We start from the raw sequence: 17454 nt of genomic DNA, 5'->3' as shown, positions 1-17454 counted from the left end.
GTAGTAAATGTCCCTTTTATCAAAATTAGAATTGTTTAAACAAGAGTTTAAACAAGGAGATATGAAGTGGATTGTATTAAGGTCAACATTTTTTATGTCAGCTAGCCTACCTGTTTAGGAAAAACTAATACAAATGCCCTACTTAAAAATCATAGTATTTAATAGTCTCCAACATAGATATTTTCCCTACAAGTAAAGGAAATTAAAAATACTATAGTTTCTGTTAAAACATAGTTACCTCCTGCTTATCATCAGAAACTCTTCATTGGAAAAGAAAAAAACAAAGAAAAATATTAGTTAAATTAGTTAATTGTCATGTATTAAATAATTGTAAAAATATAATATTTACTTCAATTTAATAGACATGGTACTTACTAACACACCATTATGTAGACAGACATGAAAATGTCTCCTCCACTTTTGGTTAGTGGTTCTGAAACCATTCACTAATGAAAACTACATATTTATAGGGTGGACAAAAGCCTGAGAACAGTTAAATAAATATCCACCTCTTCGACCACACTTTTAAAGAGCCAACACACCAAGAACAGAGCAGGTGACCTACCACAGGAATACCCCAGTGCAAATGGTAAAGTATATCCTTATCAGGAAAAACAATAAATCATTGGTTTTGCATCCTTTATCACTTATTTCTCTACCTCCCACTGATATGATTTCATATTCCCAGTAATCAGGAGCAATACAGCAGCATCTGTTTGGCTTAGAGCTATGTCATTGCTGGGTGGTTATCAGTATGTTCATGTTGGTTAGCTCCCTGCTTGATGTCAAATTGGATGTTTAACACCTGCCTGCCTTTCTCTGAGGGAGAAAGAATTTTGTGCCAATTATTCTTGGATGCAAAACTTAAAATCAATGGGCTAGTCATCCCAGTTGAAGAACTTGGCTTTTACAAATAAAATTTCAGTCCTCCTAACCTTTCGGCTGGTTTAGCTATTGAGACCGGCACTTCGACTGACTGAATGCCCTTCAGTTATCAAAGCTACAGGCAAAAGGCTGCTTAACTACAATTAATTCTTCTTGAATAATCTTATTGTTTACTACAAACCTTATTCATGGAGTTTTTGATAAATATGTAAAGGGCTTTGCTGAACTCACTTAAATCTTAATGCACTTAACATCTGTTACTATTCATATATTAAACATACCTGGCTTGATAATCTGTAAGTTCATTAGTGATTTTTTCAATATCTATCTCTGTCCAAAGTATGTCATAGTAACCATCAATAGTGCTTATTACAGTATCATATAATCCATACAATTTCTGAAGCAAGCCTAACTCCTTCCTGGAAAAAAAGAAGCAATTATGCCAATAATTTCAATCATCTCTCTGGATACCTCACAGTATTTAAATACATGATATATTAAATAATACTACGAAAATAGGGGTAGACAAGTAGAGTATGTTTTTTAATATAGAAAAGAATACTTCATCAAAAAGAGTCCACAAAAAAAGGCAGATGGCTGGTGCTAAGGTCCAAACATCCACAGTAAACATATTTGGAGAAGTTTTGCTTTTGCCTAGTTCTCCAAAACCCCGTTAGCCCAAAAGAAACCAAGGTTATATGCCCTGAGCTTGCTCTGCAGTGCAAAGCAGACCATGGCAGGTGGAAACAAACTGTCAATTTACTTAGATGCACTCTCTGAAACTGAACTAAAACTCTGATCTAAAACCAGGCAGAAACAGTGAGATCCTCCTCTGGGGCAAATCATCATCATACTATTGAAATGGCTGGAGCAAAAGTTTTAGAATCTGATCATCATTAGTACAGCTGCTCAAAAAATTCAGACTTTCATAAAAGCTGTAGTTAAATTCTTCTTATATCATGATAGAATGATCTTTCCTTACATTTCTTCTTCACTTTCTACCATATCTTAATATATAAATATATATTTAAATTTCTATTTATGTCTAGAACAGGGCATATTGCCGCTTTATATAGTATTTCTACACCGCAAAATCATCTGGTATCATTCTATTGCAATAATAAATAAATATTTTTTCAAAATTGACAATATCATAACAAATTAGAATTAACAAATTCATTAGAACTTTTTAATTTGTTTATTTATTTATTTATTTATTCAAGGCAATGGAAAACTTGCATATTGTAATATTTCTGCCTTTGGTGTAAGCCTAAGACTTTCTAACATACTTAAGGCAATGATATTTCCAGTTACCTGACTTTATGCAAAATGTCATACTCTGTGACAGGCAATCCAAACAACCGTTCACCAGATGAGTACGTGATAAACTTTCTCCACAGCTCATCAAAGTTAGCCTGATTAAGTTGTGTTTCATACAGACCAAATGAAAATACAAGTTTATTAGTTTTAACTTAAAATTGTCTAAAATAAAATCATTAAACTGTTTCAAACTTTTATTAAGTCTATTAGAAGTATATGTAAAATACATGAAAATATTTTTGATCTAAACAAATATATAGCTTGAAGAAAAACACCAGAGTGCCAAATAACACAATTACTTTCAAAGTCTAACTGCTATCCAAAAGAATATGATCACCATAGAAAAATGGAAAGAAAAATGATTTTTGCAACTAGTATCCAAAAGTACAGAGCATTCTCTTGGCAAAATAAGAAACAGCAAATTTAACTAGAATCATTAAATTTTCAGTACATATCAGATGCATTAGAAGTGTTAAGCACCTTCTGTTAGTCACTTAGTTCTTTTCACAAACTAAGAATTTACTTTATACAATCTATACATTATTTTAGATTAATGAAAGTACTACTCAAGTTACTATAACTTGCAGAAAAAAAGAAGGATTAAAACTAGAGAAAATACTGCTCCTGGACCTATGAATTAGGGTTCATAGCAAATAAATAACAAGTTGAAAGACAGCTATCTAATGAAGAATGTGATCTTTAAAAGATTATAAAATTGGCTCATGACTGCTTTGTAACCTGGCTTATTTTCAGCCATTATCAAGGCGTCATAATTGACTCTTCCCTATTTTACAGCTTTTATTACTTCAAATTGATAATTTCTCCTCACAAAATATGAAGAGTGAAGAAAGGTTACAGATCAAGCAATCAATCCTTCCACATTAAGGAAAACATTGTGTGAGAGAAACTATAGATAACATAATATTATAATGAGCATCCAAATCATAATTTGGTAAACTTTTTATGATAAGCAAGAGCAGATTTAATTAATTAGTTGCAAATTCAACTGTTCACTTTCTTACCTGAAAGATCTGCAACCTCTTACTGGCTTCCTGAGGTGGAATGTTTGGAACCATAGGCCCTTCCTATCAAATAAGCAATTAACAAAAATGGAATATTAATTCCCAAAGTGACTGAAGGCCACTCTATATTTACAGGCCATTACAGAATACATATTTTTATTAGTCAAACTCCCATCAAGTCATGTAGCTTGGCAATTCAATACTTACAGTGGTAAATCTAAGAAGACATAACTTCTATGGAATTGAAAATCCCTTAAATTAATTAAACTTAATAAGATTAGACTCTAACTTTTCATACTTCCTTATTTTGCTGAAAATAACAAAACAAGGATAGTGGTCCTTTTTAATGCTGATGTGTGTGCAAAGATGCCACAACATGTACTACAGTTTCTAAATTAATTTGTAATTTATAATCACAATTTCATTACAAGTTGCATCACCAGTGCTTCTTTTCTTTCTTTATAGAGTTGTATGTATTTCTTTATACTGAAAAGTTTGACCTACAGTGATGACTACTTAGCAGCCATGGCATCCAACATCAGTAACTAAACAAAATAAAATTCTGGCACCCAAATCCTGCAAACCAAAATAGTACTAAATTCATTTACCGTTTCATACGCTGTTTCAAACTCTGACACATCCTCCTGATAAACTGCAACTGCTTCTAGCAACTCACTCTTAAACTTGGGCTGAACTTCAACCAACTCATCTTGAACTACAATCTGACATGGAAAAGATTAAAATAAAAGTTATTTCTGTAAGAATCAGTAACAGATATTTGAGTTAGATATAAATCAAAATAATGAATAAAACATCTCAAATTTTTGAACGAAAGTTGATTACTTGAAGCTAAATACATTTTTTTCCCCTTTATGGCGCTATATTCAATTTTTGAGAGGAAAGGTGAGGGATAAACCAAACCGCCTCAACCAAAAACCATAACAAAATCTTGCATTGCACTTTAAAGGAATGTGTTTCATTACAAGGCGGTGGTGGAACAAGATGCTAAGATCCTATTATCTTTCTTTCCTCCCTCCAAAAAACCTCAAACCCCAAGCTAATTGAGTAATCTTCCTCACACAGGGCTCAGCTTTGTCTTTAAAAAATTTCTTTTTCTTTGATCAAAATTTTGAGAGAAATAACCAAGAGCTGCACAAAAATGTAAAACATACTCTTGAGTCCTTTCCTGAGTGATTAATCTTTGGAAGAGGATAAGGTAGGTAACTTAATCAATTCAACAAAATATCTACATATTTCCATCTAAACACCTTCATTACATAAAATACTCAATAAACAAAGAATTTTTGAGGGATGCAAGACTGTTCTAAATCATAAAGGTGAATGTACAACTCCTGCTTAAGGGTAAGGGCACTGGCAGAGTATGCACTTCTTAGAAAAATGTAACTTAAGGGTAATAAACTCCCTGATCAGACAAAAATTACACAAAAACTGGAAATTAGGGAGAGCAGACACAGCATTTTCTTGCAGGTTTTATACATATATATAAAAGCTACAATAGTATTTAAATATCAAAGTTATCTATAAAAATTAAATTAGAAAATGAACATACTGATAGTAGATTAAGACACTACTGCACAACTGATGTAAAGAGTGAGAAATCAGAGAGGATGGACAATTAGTCTCACACTCTCATTTATGACCTGAAGAAATTCACATGTTTTCCAGAAATGGAAAATAACATAATTTTATGTACTTACAGCTTGGGTTTTTAATTTATTATAAGCATATCTCATTGAATCAACACCATCTGATTCCTCTTTTGTAATTTCCACATTATATGCATTTAAAATGGCATAGGCTTCCTAGATGAAAAAAACCAAAAAAACTACCTTAAGAATGTATTATAAGTTCATTTGAGGAAACATAGATCAAATTTGTAGAAAACATTTTAAAGAAAATCTGTTCTTATATTTTAGCCATAACTGTTTTGGTGTTTTTTTTTTTCCTAATAATGATGAGGAATGAAGAACTAGGGAACAGCAGCAAAAACTATTTCTTCAAAGATGTCTTGGATGAAATACTAGGAAAACATATACAAACACAGTAGATTTAATATCAGAAAATATAAAATTTTATCATGTCATTGATATTTTATTCCACTTATCTACAGTCCACCTGAATGCAGATTTTGATGAATTTTTCCTGACTCTGAATGACTGTGTATGTTAAGTTACACATCTATAAATATTTTGCCATATCATCTATAAAACCTGTTTTGCGAAGTTTGCCGAACTGTCAAATATATGGATACGTATCTGTAATGGAATGAACCTTTCATTTTGTTTGTTCTCAATCTGCAATTTATTTGCTTACCTTCTGCTTTATGATCCTACTCCAAAACACACTGCATTATTTAAAAATAAATTCATTTTCATATTTCCTTCATCATTTGCTGGACTCACTCCAGTATGTCCATGTCTGTCTTGTAACGGGAAGCCCAGCACTGAACACAGAACTCAGATAAATCTCATATCCCAGAGCAGAGGGAATCATATCCCTCAACCTGCTGGCAATACAGCTTGTAAAAGGCCCAGGAGACCCTTAAACCTCTTTGTCACAAGGGCACTTTTCTAGCTCATGTTCACTGTGGTGTATTTTCAAAAAAGAACTTCTTTTACTGCAAAGCTGATTTTTACCCAGCCTGCACTGGTGTCTAGGGTTATTCATCTCCTCAAGAAAAAGGATCTAAGGGTGACTTGTTAACATGACTAACCCTACTGACATTGACAGAACCCATTACATTAATCTAGAAAGGCAATCAATGTTCATGAGATATGTGAAATATAAGTAGTTTGGGAAAGATCATTATCTTAAATATTTATCTTAAAAGTGGCAGAAGCACAATAATAATAATAATAAACAAAATGTTAATACTTCATCTTTTTAATACCTTTTCTTTATTTATTAAGTTTGCATAATTTCCTCCACATGCAAAACCCAGCAAGTAGACAGTGCTGAACTCAGTTCCTCTTACTTGCTTTATTTAACAGCTATGAGTATGACTATCATATCCTGAAGACAGACTAGTAACATTACGTAGATGTGAATATTTCTAAATGTTTAAACTATTGTTCATATTCTTATATTTGGTGTAAGGCTAAAACTTTCTAACATACTAGATACACCCATAAGAAGGCAGCTGTATTTCCACAGTTTACCTCTACATAATTTAACTAATTGTTTGTTCTATTAAGCTGACTGTTTCAGAGAGTGATAGTAAATACCAAGTACTTATAATCAGTTCGTTTTAGCTCCTTTCAGCTTCTTTCTTATAGAAAAAACTATAAGAATGTTGCCAGTTTTTGACAGCATACTGTGATGTGTGGTTTCATGAATATTCTCTGGCTATATTTCAAGTGGTTAGATGATCAAGACATTTGTTTACACACACAGAAAAAGTAATAGGATTAAGGCTAATGAAAAGCAAAAAGGAGCATTGTGCTCTCTTATCTTGTGTTCTCATCTTATTTCTGCATGTTGTCTCCTAGATTGTTTCTATATTATAATTTCAGAAAGAATTTTTTTTCTGTTCTGCATCAATACAGAGTCTATTAAATTGTCAGATTCGTAATTTATAATATAGAAACCAAAAAATAATATTTTGTTTCCCATCTTCAGCCTAGTTCCCTCAAGACAGTGAACTTGTTGTTAGAGTTCAAAGTTTATATTATCCTGTGACTCTTATTATAGATATTATTATTAATAATAACAATAATATTTTGCAATATAAGAAATTAAGTAATCTTACTTCAATAGGTCCCATAGAGATGTCTATATCTGATCTCCTTTCTTGAATGGCAGATAAAGCTTCCATTGCTAATCTGACATCATCTAAGTCAACCAGAGGTCGAGCCAATTTGTTTAGGTAATCATTTATGAACGACATCATGTCTAGCAATTTCGCTTTATATTCCTCATTTAAATAACGACAGAGGACCATCTTCCAGGAACTGGCTTCAATTGTTAAAGCTTTTTTCAGTGGTTCTGGTTTTAAAAAACAATAAAATAAAAAATTAATTAAGATCTTAATTTTTCTTTAAAGCCCACATCATCACATATGGTTCTCTACCAGCAATTAGAAAACAGCAGACAAGCAATTCTATTACAGCATTTTAAAAGTTTCAAAACAATTTCAACTATAATTGAATATATTTCTGTAGTTTTATTGCATATTATGGCATCTGTAAAACCTATTGGTGAGCTTACCTAGTGGAGCACATAGAAAAGATGAATAAAGAACAAAATGTCTACTTATTAATGTGGATTTTCAGTGAATAGCTTTGGTATTCATTAACCAAATGTATTAAGATCAGTGATATTTAAATGCTTTATACCCGTTGAGGAAATGGCATCTTGGGAGTTCAAAATTGGGATTGGAATAGTTCACGGCTAAAACTGTAAGGTGACACATCATGTCATATGCACTTAATATATGATCAGAAACCAACACTGAAGAGACAGAAGAGTCAAGAATTTGAATTTATTTTCACAAAAATTAGGATTTTATTAGGCAGCATTCTGTACTCTGCTAAAGGAAAGGAAAATATACTAACAGCATGAAACACTTCTGCTCACAAATCAAATTCTGCAGCAGACATAGATTCTCCTTTAATAATGTGTCTATTAACATTAAAGAGATGATTCCTGAACCGCAGGGATAATTCAAGAAAATTACCACACCCTTCCAGAAGTTAAAATCTGTAAATCACAATAAATCAGTTCCCAAACCTAAACTGAGTCCAAGGAACTACCCACTGTCCCAGATCATAAAAGACATTTCATATCTTTGTTCTGTAACCTAGAAGCTTTGGGTCCCTTTGATGCAGTGGTCACATGTGACCATCAACAAAATCCATATTCTTTTGGATACACTCTTTCCTCCTATTCTTGGTCACACAATAATAGAGTTTTCCAGAGTGGTCTCATTAAGAAGAAACTGCATCCAGAAACTGAATGAGGATGTGCAGTGAGCAGTCTGACATTTTTGCTTGTTCACTGAAAGAAATAGGATCAACACACCACCAAGATCCTGAAATGAATTCCAGTCTTCAAAGCAGGCATCTTCTGCTTCTCTGATGTGCAAGAAAGAAAAAATTTACAGATTATTTCTTAATCTAATCAAACTAATCTGTCAGAAGAAGAGGGCTGTTCATCAGAAATGCAGCCACACTGATATTTGCAGCAGGATCCATTTTCTACTTGTCACTAGGTACCAACCAGATAGTTGGTCAAGAGAAGATGTGTTAGCCTTGTAAAAACCTGTGAGGGGAAAGGGATAAGTGCCATTGGAATCCTTAGCACAATCAGCTATGGCACAAATGCCATAGAATAAACAGCTTAATTCAGAACATAATGTTCTGAGAGCTAGAGACACTAAACATGGGAATGACTAAGTAGCCATGTCTCCTCCTGAAACACACACTGAAAGGGAACAACACATTAATGCTGTTAAGTGCTAGTCTTTCACCAGTACTAAAGAAGGTGCTTTATGTTTCCACTGCTCTTTATAACCATTGGCTGATGTGATGCCAGACAGGAGTACCAAGAATGATCAAATCAGTGTCAATACACATTCATTAACTTTTTGAAAAGTCTCCATAACAACTTCACATTCATGACAAAACTTAGTGTCCATATTTACAAGCGGAGAAGGCAAGGGGAATGGAGGATTTTTAATCACAGATTCTTAGAAGGATCTGAGTGAGCCCTGGCTGACAGATGGTGAGGTCTCTTCAGTGGTTTCTATTCACGTTGAAATATATCTAGATAGATTTCAATAGATGTATTCATATTTACAAGAATAAACCTGTCTGTCATAGTGTCCTTCTGGACAAAGCACACAGCTGGATAAACACATCATGTGACGGTGAGCAGCTGGCTCATGGGCTGGACACAAAGGGTCGCAGTGAATGAGGTGACATCAGACTGGGGACCTGGCAATAGTGGGGTTCCACAAGGCTCCATTTTAGACCTTAGGCTCTTCAACACATTCATAAATGACTTGGACATAGAACTGGAAGGGATACTAAGGAAGTTCCCAGACTAGGTGGAGCTGTTGACTCTCTTCAAGGCAGAGAGGTCCTGCAGAGAGACCTCGACAAATCAGAGGGCTGGGCAATCACCAAGCATGTGTAGTTCAACAAGGGAAAGTGCCGGATTCTGCACCTGGAATGGGGAAACCCTGGATGTGGGCACAGACTGGGGAATGAGATGCTGGAAAGCAATGGCACAGAAAGGAACCTAGGGCTCCTAAGATGCATCAGCAGTGCCCTGGCAGCCAGGAGGGCCAAGCATGTCCTGGCAGCATCAGGCACAGCATCACCAGCCACACAAGGGAGGACATTGTCCTGCTCTGCTCTGCACCGGGGCAGCCTCATCACCTTGAGGCCTGTGTGCAGTTTTGGTCACCACAAAATAAGAAAGATACTAAACTATTAGAGAGCATCCAAAGGAGGTCAGTGAAGATGATGAAGGGCCTTGAGGGGAAGCCATATGAAGAGCAGCTGAGGGCACTTGGTCTGTTCAGCCTGGAGGAGACTGAGAGGGGATTTGAAGTTACACCTTCCTTGTGAGGGGAAGAGGAGGGGCAGGCTCTGATCTCTTCTTGGTAGTAACCAGTGACAGGACACAGAGGAATGGCCTGAAGTTGTGTCAGGGGAGGGTCAGGCTGGATATTAGAAAAAGGTTCTTCACCCAGAGGGTGGTTGGGCTAGAACCGGCACCTCAGGGAAATGGTCACAGCACCAGCCTGACAGAAGCATTTGGACAGTGCTCTCAGGCACATGGTGTAATTCTTGGGGATGGTCCTGTGCAGGGTCAGGAGTTGGACTTTGATGATCCTTGTGGGTCCCTTTCAACTATGCATCTTCTGTGACTGTGTGACTATTTTACTCATTATCTTACTGTACATACTAAGATAACAAAATGTCATACCTGTGTGCAATTCAATTGGACCAAGAAGAATAACAGGTTTTAAATTTTTCGTCTCTTGCTCAAATGTATCGTAGTGAACTATTTCTTCTTTAATTTCAGACAGGGAGGGACCAGTAGCAAAAAATTCCTGTGTGTAGTTTAAAATGTCAATCAACAAATGTCCTTTTCCATAATTTTGGTAAAATATGTTGTAACTGTAATTCAGTAATTACTGAAAATGTATACCATTATTATACTTAGTTTTACCTTCTGTAGCCTTGCTAGCATTGTAAAATGAATGTTTACAAATTTCTCTGTCACTAACACTCAACCTTGTTGAGAAATTCCAACCAAATTCAACAGAGAAACAGATAACCAAGACATATTAAGGACCTACTTGTTTTTTGAAAACAGGTGATGAAACAGAGGTCAAATACATGCCCACACTTACAGAAAGGCTACCTTATAAGCCAAATTATGTGAGAAACAATCACAATAAAACACATGTTCTAAGTAGTTCCCTGAGCAGAGCTCAAGGGTAGAAACATTTTGTGATTCTGAAAAGCTGCAATTCAGCAATGTTACTTAAGACCTGTATTGATTATGCTTATACTGCATGGGCAAGTAATAAATGCTGAAAGCGTTATCCCACTTCTACTCTTCTGCCCAAGAGTAGCCAGATAGTCAGTGGAAGGGTTAGCATAGTGGAAAAGGAAGAATGTAGAAATTTAACATGTGTGTATAAAACTTAACTGGCTTATTATTGAAGGTTTCACTGTATCAGTAGTCTATTCCTCAGTAGTAACTAGATCAAGCCAGTAACATTAATTACATTAGACTTAAAATTTTAATTAGACTAACAGGAAATTTTCATCCCTGCTTATGAATTGGTGGGTTTTCAACCCACATAAACTCATCTTGAATTCTACCATTTCATGGTCACTGCAGCATAAAACTGCTCTTGAGCTCCACCCTCCATCCCCAGCTCCTCCTTGTTGGTGAGAACAAGGTAGAGTACAGCACCTCTTCTCATTGGCTCTTTCACTACTTGGTCAAAGAAGTATCTTCAACACATTCCAGGAACATCCTGGATTGTTTATGCCCAGATGTGTTGTTCCTCCAGCAGATATCAGAGTGGTTAAAGCCCCCCATGAGGATCAGGGTTTGTGAGTACTAGGCTGCTCCTGTCTGTCTACAGAAAGTCTCATCTGCTTGGACCTCCTGGTCAGGCAGCCTGTAGCAGATCCCCATTATAATATCACCTGCCTATGCCCACCTTTTAATCCTGACCTGGTCTTCCCTGCCTAGCCTTCCTAAAGAGCCTGTGCCCCTCCATTCCAACACTTCACTCATAGGTTCCATCCCACCATATCCCTGTGATACCAGTAGCCTTGCAGGCATGTGCATATCTCTAACTCCTCTTGTTAATTCTCTGTGGTATCTGTATTTGCATAGAGGCATGCCTCATATCAAACTGGGTTGGTTTTTTGTGGCCAAAAATCCAGAGTTACACAAACAAAATAAAGCAATTACCAGGTTTTCAGTATCTAGAATGGCACAGAAGCACGAAAAGGCAAAGCAAAATACAAACATTTTCTTTATACAGAAGTCAAATGCTAGTACTTCTCCTGTAAGAGCAAGGAGGAACAAGGAACCTACTAATCTGTATTAGCACATATAGTACCATTCCTACAGAAAGATAAAAGAAGAATTTCAGCTGTAAATGTGTTTTCTACATCTTTTTTATTTCCTTGATTTTTCAAAATATTTTCTGAATTCAAAAGATAGGATTAATGAAGAATAGTCCTGTAAATGTTAATCATTGAACTGACCTGAAATTTGGTATCTTTATCTTCTGTCCACAACTCCTTATATTTATCAAACTCTTGCAGAACTTCACTAACTCCTTCTTTTAGAGAATTCCCAGCAGAAGAGAGAATCACAATTATTTTAGTAACAGCTTCATTTTCTGCAACACCCGAGTAAAAATTTTTTATCTTTCTGACAACCTCATCACCTCCTTCTGTAAAATAAAATTATATATAAATCAATGAATTGCTGACAGTCTGATTAGAATTCTTTTCTAAACCTATGCATACCAAACTGAGCAATGATGCTCTTCAGTAAGGATGAGTATCCTTCTTCAAAGATCTGCTTAATGTGAAGTACCAGCTGCTAGATCATGCCCAGCACTATACAGCTAGAACAAATTCAGTCTAAAATGAAGGTTTTCAAATGGAAAGAAAATAGTCTTCTTCATTCACTAATTTCATTTTCTCAATTAATGAAACAAATGAATTAAATGAATGAAATGAATGAATGAAATGAAATTTCATTCAATTTCATTTTAATGTAATTGTAAGCAGAACATCAAAGGCCTCATAAACATTCCACATTATTTAATAATTTTTTAAAATTCTTAAAATTAAAGTTTTAAAATTGTATATACTGCTTAAAGCAGTGTAAACTTCTTGAACTGTTTGATTAATTGCTGAGAAAATCAGGGTCAATATAGAAACTGATATTATTCAAATCTGATGAGCTACTTCTGTCATAATAATCTCTGAGCATTTTGAACCAGATTTCAGTGAACAAAGAAGACAAAGCCACCCTTCCCACAGCATTAACAATTTTTTTAATGAGAGGAATTTGAGGCATCTCCAAGTTCTCTTTTATTCTGAAGGCCTTTTCTGGGGTCTGCTTACTGGAAACAGTCTCAGATTCATCCATCCTTACCAATGTACTCCATAATCTCATTGATACAATTTTAACATATGCCCCCAGGTGTTGCTGGTGTCTAGTTAAAGGTGATGAAAATGGTCATTTGCTGATGCTGTATTTTGACACAGCAGAGGAAAAGACTCATGAGTGTCTGACGAGGATTGGCTCCTGTCACCCTGCTTGAAGCCCATTAAAAGAAGTAAGAATCACACAAGACATTTCAGTAGAAGAATAAAGTAACAGCTCTGGACTGTCAGAAAGAAAAACTTTCCAAGATGTTACAGATTTTTTGAAGGAATGATAAAAAAGATATAACTGGATTGCATATCACTGGGTCAAACAGCTAAGAAAAACCGATGGTAAAAACATATCTAGGCTTTTATGGTGGCTGGCAAAATATATGGAGAAACACTTGGAAATAACATTAAGAAATAAAGTAGCTGACTGAAATGGATGTAGGTCTGTGTCCAGTCAAATATTTTTCATTCACATGAAAAAACATTTGAGGTGTTTTCAATACAATCTAAGAATACATCCAGCAATTAAAATCTTTCCTGAAATCTGGCTCTTGCTGTATCTCAATATTTCAATGAGATTTAGTGTAAAATCATGGTTTATGGTTTCAGCTATATCATTATGGCTACATCCCACAATAAGGAGGTAAAAAGATTGATCAACAGCTTACTTTGCTTTAGGTTAAGTAAAATATTCAGAATCTAGGAATTTTTAAATTTTTTTTGCTTACTGTTTTTTGGAGTTGTAATACTTATGTAAGCCTGAAAAGCTATTTCTGAAAAATACAGCTAATGAAATCAAAATAAACCCCCCAAAATTAATGTAAAATAATCCACAGTATGCTTCTCTGAAGAAAAGTGAGCTTATTCACAAATATTTATATATGGCATAGTTATTAAAGCAAAAAGTAAAATGAAAAGTAAAACAAAACCTAAACAAACCACTTACTTTCCCCTTTTTTGGCTTTTTTTCCTTGTGATGCAAAGCCTGCAGAAGCTGCTTGCTGTGTGCCTGGTTCTGTTTTTAAAATAGATTTTTGCAAATGCCTCTGTCCCCACTGAGCAACTCCTCGATTTACTTCCAGTGTTAAATGAATCATGCGATTGATGGCATGCTGTATATCATCTAAACTGGGAACTATTACCTATTTAAAACAGTTGAAAAATTGTTGAAATAAATGCAACTGATTGTCATTTTTGAGACCTCAGTTTCACTCCACCCATAGTGAATTGCAGAGTTCACCCCAGAAGAGAAGCTGGAAAATACAACTCTAGCAGGTTGTCTGGCTCAGAATTGTTTCTAAAGAGACAAACATGCTGTGGTGATCTACCATCTAATTATGCACTCACACTATGGGTGAAAAGGCAACCAAGGATATAAGCAGATAGATTTATTGGCTTTTTTTACAGCTATTAAAAAAACTCTTACAACATTTTAAACATCATTTTTATAATGACTTTTATATAATGTGTGGGAATACATTACAAGCCTTGTTTTTTATACTCTAGAATAACAAAGCATTAGAAATTGCATGCTATGATGAAAGATCCGTGGGTTTCGGGCTGTAAAAATCCCCCCGGCTAGTTTGGGATTTAGGCCAGCACAGATCCTACATAGAAGAAGCAAAGGACGAGAAGCGCTCTTTCTCCACGTGGTTCTGATGTCCTGTTTTATTAGCTGGTAAGGGACACCTGCACCAGAGACCATCCAGGTGAAAAAAAAGAGGGAATTCCAGTTCCAAGGGACATTTATACCCACGGAATGGGAGGCAGGGACAGAAGGCCGCAGCCAATGGGATACCAGTGAGGAGGGGCGAAGGGAGGGGCTACAAGGGACAGACCACCTTACCAAGGGAACAGACCACCTGAGGGAAAGGGGAACTGCCCATGCAACACAACGCCCAGTGCAGCATCCAAATAGCTATCTAGTGCATCACAACACTATGGTGCAACCACCACTTCCCATCCTTCTCGGGCCTTATGTGTGATCAGCCACATACATAAAAGGAAGGCTCTTGCAAACTCTTATTAGAGTTTAGCCATTAGCAAAGTGGTATTTTTCCCAGAATTACTTGATTACTGCCCTGGATCAGCCAAGCATTTGAGGACTGGAAAAAGAGATGTACTTCCTTTGCAGTGGGTAGAACTTGGTACTTTATGCTTCCACAAATATCAACAAGGTAAGACTTCTACACTTTGACAGAAATTACATATCATGTGTACACACACACACAGTATGAATGTATAACAAAATGGTGATAGGAACACCAGTACCTAAGAGCAGAACCTTTTTTTCATTGTTATTTCAATATAAACCAAACAATCTTTATAAGACATTTGAGAAATTTTGTAACCTTCTCTCATAAAATAAAAAGTACATATTGCTGACACTACAAAAGGAAAACATACTAATGCTTTACTTCTTTGCAATTGAGCTGCCTTTTTCCCCCCTGTACATATAAATCTGCAACTCCTTTTTCTGGTTTTGAATTTTCTCTTTTTGTTCAGTGTTTCTCATTCTGGTCATCTAACTCCCCATTTAGGTGACTAAAGCCAAACTGAGCAAAGGTAATGTTCATTATTGAAATTCAACAAAAGGATTTAGATTACACAAGTAAGAGTTGAATAAGAATAAGAATAAAGCAAGATGTAGAACCTATTCCAGTAATGCAACTACTACACATGAGGAGAACTGTAACCATTCTGCAAAGAACATGGATGAATGGATTGCAGTGTAATTGTTAAACCACAGAAGGTTAAAAAGCAAGGTTCTCCAAGCACTACTGAGACAGAGGCCAGAGAAGTTGGGACTGCAAGCGCATTTCATCAGTGCTCTCAGCACACTGAAAGGTATGAGCAACTGCTCTCCTTTGGAGAGATTCTGGTTCAGTGGAAGTGTGCCCACACCCTGCATTTTAACAAATGCAGAGATAACTCTAAGGCAATGTATCTTACCTTACCTATATAAAATAAATCTTACCAGATTGGGAATATCAAGGTGTACTTCTGCCTGAAGAAAAGGAGTGACATCCTGAGACTTGCTGTAAAATGATTTTGACACATATCATAAACACTTCACCACAAAACCTTCTCATTTTATCAGAGAAATATACTTTTGAGCTACATTTTCTGACCAAAGCCACATGGAGAATTTTAACATGAAATTATGTACTATTTCCAAAACTTACAGAAGTTTCTTGTTTAAAATATAAAGAAAATAATAGCTAGAGCTCCACCATTCTGACAAAGGCTAGCTTGGATCCAGCCATTGCTTTCAGAATTTTTTATCCAGAGTATTTTCTGATTCTGAATTTTAAACTCTCAGGTTCAGAATGATGGAACTCTGCCAGTGCTTTGAATAGGGCATAAGTAGGTCTCACTAATCATTAAATGCATCAGCCTATCAAGAGCAAAAGTTGTCCTATTATATTTTAGCTAAATATTCAAATGAATGGAAAAAAAGTTTCAAAGATGACAAGCTAGTGCAAAATTATAAAAACATGATGTTAACCTACTCAAAACTGAAATGAAAACTTAAAAACATGGAGCAAAGTGAAATTTTAAATGCTGTGATATGATATATTAACCAAATAAGGGAGGATTCAACAATATGATACAGTAGAAAAATATGAAGGAAACAAAAAAAAATTCATATTGACTTTGATAAGGATTTCAATACATTTTTTATGAAAAATGTCCTTGGGAAAAAGAAAAAAAAAAAAGCAATTCAGACTTTAACAAACATAAATGACAAAACATCATAAACTTCACTTGCTTGAAATAAATTCTCTTAATAGAATTCTAAATAGGCTTTTTCATATACAATATATTATAATGAAAAAATTCTGCCTCTGAACTGTATGCCTGTTCGAACAGAGAAGAATCTATAGAAATCATACTGAATATAGGAGAGTGATTTTGTATGGATCTTGCCATTATCATGGAGAATTCATAAAGAGTGCATACTATTGAGGGAATCCTTCATTTGCAACTTACATTGGAACACTCATTCTTCTTTTAATACGATCCAAAGACAGTCGGGTTGCTTTCAAGAGACTGAGTAGCAGCCGGCGACTGAAATAGGCAACTAAGTCTTTACAGTTCTGTAATAAATAAACCATACATTATTTAGCATCATGTTCACATAGGAATCTGAAAATTATTGCAAAAATGTTGTAAGTCAAACCTAATAGATTTTGTCAGAAGGAATTTATGCTGTAAGCTACATGAAAGACATAAAGTGAGAAGTTGGGGGGTTGTAAGTAAGTACATAAGTAAAAACTGCATGGAAAAGAGAATACAGTACGTGAAGAAACAGCTTGGTCTTATTCAGATACAGAATACTGAAATCTGTTTGAAATATGCCCCTTCAGAAAAGGTCTCCATATTAAAAAAAGAACGAACAGAAAACCAAGCCACAAAACTAAACCATGAATTATTCAAGAATATTGATGCACAAGTACCCATTTTTGAATAAGAGACAAATACAGTAAAATCCAACTGGATTAAGAATATGAAAATACAGCAACATGAAATGATCACTATTTTTAAAAATTGCA

The 17454-nt window shown here is 35.2% G+C and overlaps 1 protein-coding gene across 1 annotated transcript in view; it reads right to left on the bottom strand.

Annotated features, from left to right (window-relative positions):
• The window catches only part of DNAH8 (dynein axonemal heavy chain 8), a 117270-nt gene that overhangs the window by 71726 nt on the left and 28090 nt on the right, over positions 1-17454 (bottom strand). The window contains 11 exon segments of the mRNA XM_038132165.1: positions 1167-1304; positions 2200-2300; positions 3228-3290; positions 3836-3949; positions 4946-5050; positions 6997-7232; positions 10182-10308; positions 11993-12183; positions 13845-14040; positions 15876-15968; positions 16900-16998. Of these exon segments, the coding sequence (XP_037988093.1) occupies positions 1167-1304; positions 2200-2300; positions 3228-3290; positions 3836-3949; positions 4946-5050; positions 6997-7232; positions 10182-10308; positions 11993-12183; positions 13845-14040; positions 15876-15968; positions 16900-16998 (1463 nt within the window).

This window comes from Motacilla alba, chromosome 3, assembly GCF_015832195.1.
Source record: "Motacilla alba alba isolate MOTALB_02 chromosome 3, Motacilla_alba_V1.0_pri, whole genome shotgun sequence".
Classification (NCBI taxonomy): domain Eukaryota; kingdom Metazoa; phylum Chordata; class Aves; order Passeriformes; family Motacillidae; genus Motacilla; species Motacilla alba.
The sequence above is the reverse complement of the archived record's forward strand: the minus strand, read 5'-3'. Positions and strand labels throughout refer to the sequence as shown.